The following is a 9,761-nucleotide window of genomic DNA, read 5'->3' as shown; positions in this document are numbered from 1 at the left end:
ACCTATGTTTTGACAGAAAAATCCCCCTCAGATGAGTAAAATGGGGGGGTTATGTACAGTCAAGCCTTTACAGCAGCTTGTTGCATTATGAACTTTGTAATACATTACTTTCATCTTGATAGGTACAAAAGTCTATAGGAATTTCCTTTCAGACGTTGTGTTGAAGCAGTTTGTTTTATTGTGGCCAAATATTCAGGACAAGAGTTAAGAGGCACATCCAAATCCAGACGCTTCTCCCATGTGAGCAACTGCATGAGATTTTGACATTTGTTAGTGACCCTGCTTCAGACACCATCCCCCAAATCCCCAGCAATAAGGCAACTGCATGGCTTAGGGGATTGGTAATCGGATACCTCACCTCCAGGTCTCTGGTTCAAGAGCAGCAAGACTTTGTAATGACTTATATGCCATTGGATATTTATTTGGAGGCATAGCTGGAGAAGTGAACATAACGATTTCTGTCCAACAAGCAGTAGACGTCCACATATAAATACAAACATTATGACAGTTGCCAATATATTTGAAACATTTGAATGACTGAATATCAGTCTAAAAGAGGTTGATTAACTCCCTAATAACAGTCAGAATTGTGTCATGTTTTAGTGCTGCCTGGATAGTACAAGTGTCATGATTTTTATTTATATATATACTCATATTTTGTAACTGAGAGAGGCAAAAATTTGTGCTTAACTCTCTCTCTTTTCCCCTCCAGGCCATAAAAGACTTTGAAAAGTGGTTTTGAATGTTACTGCAGGCAATTCAAAGCCAACTTTAATTTGCATTTTCTGTCTTAGGTGGTACGAATTCAACAAGAGTGAAAATATGTTCTGCAGGTCTTCTTAGGCACTTTACTACACAGGAGAAACTGTAAGCTCAGAATTTGAAACTTCAGCGTATCCTTAATGAGGATACGACTGAAATAAAACTACTTCCAAGGTCAGTATTAATCTAATACTTCTGGAGTCAGACTGCCTGGCCAGTACATGAGCAGGTGGTTCTCCCTGCTGTGAAGGCACCAGGGCAGGCAGGTGTAATAGTCAAGCAGAAACATGATGCCTTCTCCAGTCTCCTGTCATTGGCGGTTCTGGAAGAGAGAGGGGCTGGCTGGTATGAACACCCTCTCCGTTGCCCCGTACTGCCTCCCAGTGGTCTTCAACTTCTTCTCTTTCAGGGTAAAATGCAGAGTTTTTAAAATGCCCTGTACAGAAGCCACTGTCCTCAGACAACTAATGGGGGAATACACTGACAGCAAGACTTTGGGTATCTAAAACCAAACCAACAAAACTCTTGGTCATTGTCTAGCGTGCAGCTGTCTGTGATAATGATAGATATGTGGCTTGCCTGTGGGTTTCAACAGAACATACACCTTCATATAAAAAAACCCTCAAACCCAGTTTTGGCAGGCAGCCTTACAAATGTGAGTTTTCATCGTATCAACTTGGCATGCAGAGAGCTCTGTCCCTGTCACTCTCAGCTCTGAGAAGCAGCAGCAGTGGTATCACATCCCATGGCTGTAGCGAGTTTTACTGTACCCTCAATGCAGTGCTAAGTGTAACTTCTTTTTTTGTTTTACTCTTCTTGAATGTGCTGAGAGCAACAGCACAGGAGACTAAAAAGGGATCCCAAACATGGAGAATGAAACAACATGAGGAAAGAGCACTGTTTGCTGCCATAAGGTCTCCAGAAAGGAATGAAACAAGACATGGGGAAAACACTTCATACTTCTTTGAGAGCCTACAGAGCTCCACAGTTTACAGCCCCAGCTTGCCTTTTCCTTCCAGGCTCAGGAAGCCGAGGGATCTGTTCAGAGCTGAGCACCCCAACTCATGTCTTTCCCAGCAAAAAACCCCGATCCCTCCCAGCCCTGTGCAGATGCTGTTACCTACGTGAAAACAGTCACCTAAACCTTTGTGTTGGGATGTTTGTCTAATTACTGCAACTGCAAACAGGGAGGGGGTTTGGGGAAAACAGTTCTGAGGACCTGTGGAAGTCACAAGGCTGTGCAAACACCTGTAAGGATTAGGGCTGTTGCACATGCCTTAAACATCACATTTGTCTACGTCTCATACCTTGATCTTATGGAATGGGGAAGAAAAAAAAAGCACACAGTGCTATAGCACAAGTTATATGAATAAACAAAGACTTCTGTGTTTAGGTGTGTCCAGCTACAAAGGTCACTTAGGTGTGGGGATTTTTTTTCCTCCAAAGTGATCCTGTTCAGGGTGTAATATCCTGTTTCATTTCTATACTCCTTATCATTGAAAGTTAATATTCAGAATCCTTGGATCTGATATCCTTCCAGCGCGCACAAGAATTAGAACTAAAAATCATCAAAGCAAGAGGATAATACTGAATACACAGAAAAGGCAAAAGTATTAAATTGTATTGTTCTTGCATCACTCTGCTTTGTGGAGAGCTTACATTATCATGTTTGTGTGTGTGCGTGCACGTGTCAGATTTCTCCAAAGGAGGAAATAGGATGCCTAACTTTTAGTGCAGAAAATTAGTAACAAAACACACAAGCTATGGGGCTGATAGCATCTCTGTAATCTTGTACTTAATTTGCTATCCGCAAGAAAAATCTGTTGCCTTTCCAGTGCTACTCTGCCCAGGCTGCACGTAATTAACGGGCCTGTGTTACGCCTATGACAACCCTTCGAGTTAAGCGTTTGCACCTTAATTTTTAATAGTCGGTGCCCGAGCAGCGCTGCCCACCCAGCTGGGAAAGCCCAAGCCCCACTCGAGCTCTCCCCCTCCTCCCCCTTGCCGGCGGGGTGCAGCCGCGGTGCGGGCGGCAGCAGGTGCGCGGGAGCGCACTCCCGGCGGGGCGGCCGGGGCGGGGGCAGGAGCGAGCGGCGGCCCGGGGCGAGGCGCCCCCGCCCCGGTGCGGGGCGGCCACGTGGAACCGCGGCTGCCGCGGCGGCCACTTCCTGCTCCGCATCACCCCGGCCGCTGCGCCCGGCGGGGAGGCAGGCGTGCAGCCCGCAGCGGGGAGCCTGCCGGGGCGGAGCGGGGGAGGGAGGAAAAAAAAGGGAGAAACAGAGAAAAAAAAAAAAAAAAGAAAAAAAGAAAGTTTGTACGTGCGGCGGCGGGAGGACAGCCTCCGCAGGCGGGCGGCTGCCGGAGAGCAGCGGCGGCCGGGGGAGGCGGGGGAGCGGCGGCGGGGCCGTGCCGTGGCCGTGCCGTGCCGCGGGGGGCGGAAGGCGGCCGGTGCGCGGGGCCGGGCGCTGCGTGCGCGGCGGCGGGAGGCAGAGGGCGGGCGAGAGGATGCGGCTGAAGCTGGGCTTCCTGCTGCGCGCCGTGCTGCTGGCGGGCAGCTTCTTGGGGCTGCTGCTGCTCTGGTCCTCGCTGTCGCCCCGCGCCGAGGAGCCAGATCTCCCGGGACGGACGCGGGTGAGTGCGCGGCGGCGCCGGGGCGGGCGCGACGGAGCGGGTGGCGGGGACCGCGCCCGGGCTGTGACCGGCGGCGGCTGCGGACGGCTGGGGGGCGGCTGCCCGGGCTGCGGCCTGCGGAGCCTTGCAGGCCTGAGAGGGGAGCGCGAAGCGGCGAGGCCGGCCTCATCCGGCCCCCGGAGCCCGGGCGGCGCCGCGCCGTGGAGCTGCCCGCGGCGGGGATCGGGGAAGCCGTGTTCCGGGCGACCCCGGCGGCCCAGCCCGGGCGATGTCCCATCCCCGGTGTCCCATCCCCGGTGTCCGATCCGCGCTGCCCCACCCGGCGCGGGGCCGCCACTGCCCCCCGCCCACCCGGTGCCCGCCGCCGGCGCGGTGTTGCGGGCAGTGTCCCGCCGGGGCCCTTCCCTCACTCCCCGGGACTTCCCCGCCGGCGGTGCCCTGGGCACCCGAAACCTGTGGGTTCGTCTCCCCTTTGGGGCTTTTCCATCCCTAAATACCTGCGCCGATGTCCGCTGCGTGTAAGTGTCCTGCAAAGGTCTCCCTAGAGGTTCAGCAAAGGGCGCAGGTGTTCCCTCGCCAACTCACCTAGGCGCCGCGGATCGGCTTCCTGGCGCTTTTCTAACCAAACGGCAGGCTTTGCCAAGGAGAAGCAGCAGATCAGGTGATTTAAAAACAGCGCACGGAAAGCCAAAAGGCTTTATCCAGCTGGCGGTGCAGATCTTCCAACCCGAAATGGTGAGGTGTTAGGTGGGCAGCGCATCCAGAAAAGCTTCAGGATGTCAGAACAAATCTGCAGAGTGAGTCTTGCCGTGGCCTTGTATTAGTCAGGTGAGAATAATCTGACCCTTTGACACCAGGGTCTCAGAAGAAGTCAAAGTGCTTCTTCCGTTTTCACCAGATGTTTTAGAGCTCAGGAATGTAACTGGACTTAGGGAGATCTGCTTGAAGTAAGATTAGCCAAGATTAAAATAATCTTGGAAAAGTCATAAAATTTTCAAGTGATTATCTTAAAAAGGGATCTTTTAAGATGTGTTTGCTAATGATCATTGGCCCTCTCTAGTGTGCTACTTTCAATAATTGTGGAAGGCAAGTGAACTGACAGAACTCTTGCTTTCAAAAACTGGAAATGACTCCAAACTCCTTCAGCAAATGTTCTGTCTTCTGAAGCTGTTACAGTTTGCTGTATCTTGGCAGTTACTGCTGAGGTAATAGGCCACAGTGGTTCTTTTGGAGATAAGCAGTTTACTAAATAGTGAAGTTTCTGTAATCTGGTTTTCTAGACACGAGATGAGCTTTTCTGTGTGCAGAAAAACCTTCAGGAATTTATTTGCATACCTCCCAAGAAAATGTCAGGGAGAAGACATTTTGCATCAAAAGCAGTCAGGTTACTTTTTGTGCTCAGGAAAGGGCTGTAAACGGACCTGCAAAGTGACAATCTCTGGGGAAAAAAAGTAGTTGTGATTGCATTGCTGTGTAGGGCAGTGACCATCTTCAGATGCTTATTCTGGGGTGCCAACTGCCCTATAGTGCATATGCTTTATCAGCTTACTCAGGTGCTGTAATGAATCATGCTGTCCTTTCTTATGAGCCTAAATGCTTTTACTTGGAGACTTTTGGTCTGAACCATTGTATCTACTTCCATTCCCATGTGAGGTCTAATTCAGAAATATTTCTATCTGGTGTGTATGCCAGTAAAGGGATTGGAAGAGTTTTTACGGTCCAGCCCCTGATGAAGCAGCATTCTGTCTTGATTACCCTCTCTTGACTGGAGGAGGAAATATCCATGACAGCCATCTCAGGAAATAATTCAGTCTTTGTTGAGAACAAATATAATCATATTGAGTAAACACTGACAGTGATGAAATCTAAACAGAATATCTGGTTCATTAGCTAGATCAGCTATTTACTTGCTGTTGTGATATATATGAGAGTGGGTAACACATGCTGCTTCATCATTTTCTGGGAAACAGTATCGTTACTACTAAATCTGTGTTTTGGTTTGGAGTACCTTCCACCTCAGAAGCTGCTCAGGTAAGGAATAGTAGTTAAGCAGTAATGACTGCATTCTCTGCTAGCAGTGCTTCACAGCATATTTCTGGGGAGCTGTCAGAGCCCAATATGTTCAGAGATTAGGACCTACATGCCCTGCACTATGCTAGGAGAGGCAGAGCTGATCCCAAGAGGTGGTCTTGTATCTTGTGGTGTGCTCCCTGCAACACCTGGAAACAGACTGTGCGTTGGTACAGCTTCAGGATGTGGGAAGTAGCTTAATCTTAACTGTTTCTTTAAAATGTAGTGCTGTGCATGTTGTTCAGTTATACAAATGTGTGTGTTTGCTCTGTTGTTAGTTGCCCGAAAGTTTGTTAAGCCAAAGATGACAGATTAATTCTTCTTCCTGTACAACACCCTCCTCCCTTTGCTCGTGTTGAAAGCTCTAGCTAACAAGTATAAAATTCCTCCTCAGACAGTGCCAGTTTAAAATAGAATTTAGCTTTTTTTAGCTAACCTCAGCAGTACCCTTTCCCTCTCTGCACTGTAACCCTTGTCACTTTTTAATAACACCGAAACATTAAAGATCAAAAGATCTGCCGTGTTATTCTTTTTTAGTTGTAACCTTGAATCTTTTCCTGCTTACAGCAGCAGACAATAGGTAATATTGAAGACCTTGTAGTGTTTTGACTATGTACCTTTAAAAAATTATTCCTTCGAATACTGTTATGTTTTTTTCTACTGATAAAAGATTTCAGAGTTCTTTTGGAGAATTAAAAAGATTAATGTACAGAGAGTATTCAAAATAAAAATGAAAGTGGAGAAGTGGCTGTTTAGGAAGGAAATGAGAGAACAAAGAAGTAATAACAGTAATACAGACAGTTGGAGATAAGACCTTTCTTTCTCATGGAAGATTCCCACAGATGCTATGTTCATTGAAAGCATATATAGAAGTTGGGAGGACAAAAGTCTTCTCCAGGTAACCCGACTGTGGAACTTTCTCCAGGAATCCATTTGAGGAAAAAGTACTGTGGGATTTGGAGGGAGAGGTAAAGTATTTATTTGCATTATCAGAAATATCCAAAGACAATAAAATCACTCTTATCCATATGAGCTTTCAGTTTTCAATCTAAACCAAACAGAAACATTGAAAATATATTAACATCTGTCCTCAGAGTCTTTAAATGAACATCAGCTTTTTTGTAAGTAAGGTTGCCTGCTTAGTAAGGACTGCAAAGTTACTGAATATTTAGGCAAGGATTCTATTGTTTATGGCTGTGGTAAAAGATTAGGTAGAATCATTGATTTAATTAGCATGTTGTGGTGTTTCTTGGATGTTTTCTGATACCTTCTGCTCTTCTGGTCAAGGGGTCACAGTTTTGGAGGCAGCAGGAAGTGACTGAGAATCATAGATTCAGCGAATATGCTGAGTTGGAAGGGACCCATCAGGATTGTCAAGTCCAGCTCCTGGCCCTGCACCATAAGCCAATCACACCTTTGAGGCCATTCATCAGAAGAAGACTGCTGTAGAGATCCCAGCTATAGTACTTGCTGGTCTCCAGCAAGGTGTGTCACTAATGATCAGCCTCAGAGGCACAGCCTTAAAAGCTGGTGTTGTCAAGGAGTAGGTAGTACAGCAGGCAGAACCATAGGACCAAAACAGTAAAGAAAGATTCATTACTGAAAAATTGAAAGCATATTTGGAGTAAATGTACTATAAGTCAACTTTAACTCTCTGAATCTGATCAAATACAAATTACTCTGTTCATTTGTCGATATGAAGGACTTAGTAAGGAAGAGTGTCCAGTGTGTTCCTATGCTCCGGAAGGGGATTAGTAAGGTAGTAAAAGATTTGCTGGAAGTATGTGGCTGACCTTGCACAAGTCAGAAATGTGGTGGTGAGATTGATAAACCCACAAAATAAATTCCATGTTCTGTCCTGTTCATGTGTACAATGAGGAGAACTTCCTGAAAATTTGGCATGGGCTGCTTGGCCTCATATCTGGGAACATGGTGCTTCAGATTTGAAGCATTACAGTATTTTCAGTATTTCCCATAGCCACTGCACCTGAGCCACTGATGGGCTTCTTGTATATTGAAGGTATTTAATTTTTTGTGTCTGTAAGCGGCATGTTTTTAATGGGCTTTTGTTCCCATCATATTTGTTTGTCAACAGTTCTCAGACTTTCTGTACTGTGTTCCCAGGGCTTTTTTTGGGTGGCTTAAAAAGTTGGACAACTGTCTCCTTCCTCCTACCACCCCTTGACAGCATGCATATCTCCTATACCAGATGTGCTTTCAGTGCTCTATAACTTAATAGGAGCTTTTGAGGTCAGTTTCCCACCCTTAGACATTTATACTCTCATCTCCCAGCCAGGACAGTTAGCTGTTAGCTGTCCTTGCTGCCAGATGTCACAGCAGCCATGCCAGAGTGAGGGATGAGTGGTTGCCCTTGGAGCAGGAGAGGAGGCTTTGCTGAGTGCCCTACTGCAGGTGGCGATTCTAGCACGTCCTTCTGGTTCAGGAAACCAGATGATGGGCTTGCAGCTGGGGCTATGGGCCTTCACTGACTGCCAAGTTTAAACATTATAATTCCCACATGGACAATAGAAGGTGGAGAATTTATGATGTGGAGGCAGAAGCATTAGAAAAAAAAGAGAAAAAAGCTGAACGGACATTTTTGAGCTTTCTGGTGACACCTCTTCTGCCCCACTTTAAGAACTGCTAATATCCTGTATAGCTTGGCTGGACTGTCACTGAGATCTTAATGACAAGTTGCAGACTGAACTTGAAGTGTTATTGCGGTTTAAATTAGATACTTTGTGGTGTATATCCCAGAGGAAATTCTTCACTTTCCCTTCAGGAATAATGGCAAGTGTGTTTAGAAGAGAAACTGAGACATAGGAATTTGAAGTTGATACAATTACTGGTGGAAAGGCAGGAGTCAAAATAGGATGGTAAATCTGATGTAACAGGGAGAGTGGTGTTCAGTAGTGAAGGTATTCAAGTTGTCTGAACTTGCTAAAAACATGGTGGTACACGGGTGATTAAATAACAAAATAATCTCTCTCCAGTTGCTTTGTATCTGTATGTTGGTCACTTTTGAGTTGTTTGCCTTTCCATAATTGCATGAGACCTAACACAAAGGGCACTGCATCGGTTCTGCCGCTCTGGTATTATCTGGAAGCTCAACACCATCATGCGTCACCTGGGTATGAAAAGCTCCATACAGGTGCAGGGTTAGATGTAGCCACGCTACCTTCTCCAATCAAAGCTATAATAAGTCACTACTTGTCATAGAACATTCAGCAGAAATTAACACCTTGGCAAATTTTTTGTGCTCAACAAGTTCTGTTTGAAATCTGTGCACAGTGAGCTAGTGAGCTTGCTATAGCCAAACTACTGCCGTTGTGGAAAGTAAGCATCACTTATTAGAGTAATCTTCAGTGTTGCTAGCAACAGTAATAGGCAAAATGTTTTGAGATATTAAATGCTAATTTTTTTAATGTGTGCTTTCATCTAAATTGACTTTGAAAAAACTTGTAAAAATCTATCACCCTTGGGATAGTGTAAAAACCCCAATCCCTATCATATTAAAAGGGAAATAATTTGACAAATGCTTTGAGTTATGTTGCAGAATCAATGACCACAAAGCAAACAATGTGAAGAAATGGAAAAAAAGAGAACCTACATAATACCTACAATTTATGTATACATATATAGATTGCATTAAAAGTTTCTTGAACTCTCTTGTCATTAAGATCGCTTGTATTATGTTAGGTAAAGAACTCATTATTATCTCAAGTCTATTCATTATGTAAATGTCTACTCCTCTATAAAGAGCAGGTTTGCACCATTTTTTTATGAATGTGACAAGATTCCTTTTGTCCTGTTTTTGCCCCAAGTGTTACCATTTGTGAGTAATGTAAAACAACTGAACAAATGAAAAATCAAAGATCTTAAGCTAGACCTGGCATTTGCTTTTCAGGAATCCCACTGCAGAAGAAGAGGGACCTAGAGTATCCAGGGAACCTTTGTCAGGATCCTTAGCCTAGGATGAAAGGTGACGCTGCACGCTTAGGTAACATAATGTAACAAAAGCCAGTAATTGTGTCTGTTTTGGGAATCATACAGGCAAAACTATTCATCTGTTGCAGTATCTAATGAAGAAAACATTAGTAAGACCACAGAAATTGGAACTAATGCCATAGACTGGGTAGGCTGTAATTTGTTTTTGGAGGGAAAAAAACCAAAACAAAACATAAGTGGTAGTTTGTGCTGCTTAGTGGCCAAATGGTGGGATATTAAAAATAGCATGTAATAAATTCCTCTTTAAAATCAAAATCTAGGAAATAATTAACTCTCAATTTTAAATGTGG

At 45.3% G+C, this 9,761-nt stretch overlaps 1 protein-coding gene across 4 annotated transcripts in view; it reads left to right on the top strand.

Annotated features, from left to right (window-relative positions):
- Window positions 1-805: 805 nt before the first annotated feature.
- The window catches only part of GALNT7 (polypeptide N-acetylgalactosaminyltransferase 7), an 83,333-nt gene continuing 74,377 nt past the window's right edge, over window positions 806-9,761 (top strand). For 2 of the 4 annotated variants that reach the window (XM_051790180.1, XM_051790176.1), the window contains exon 1: window positions 2,956-3,393. In XM_051790180.1, coding sequence (XP_051646140.1) covers window positions 3,268-3,393 — 126 coding nt within the window. In that variant the 5' untranslated portion in view covers window positions 2,956-3,267. Of the gene's footprint in view, window positions 937-2,953; window positions 3,394-9,761 lie in introns of those variants that run through there. The other 2 variants (XM_051790179.1, XM_051790178.1) reach the window with 2 other exon arrangements.

The sequence above is a fragment of the Manacus candei genome, unplaced genomic scaffold (assembly GCF_025592945.1).
Source record: "Manacus candei isolate 608988 ecotype Guabito, Panama unplaced genomic scaffold, ASM2559294v1 h1tg000028l, whole genome shotgun sequence".
Lineage (NCBI taxonomy): Eukaryota > Metazoa > Chordata > Aves > Passeriformes > Pipridae > Manacus > Manacus candei.
Note: the sequence above shows the minus strand (reverse complement) of the source record. Positions and strands in the feature narration are given on the sequence as shown.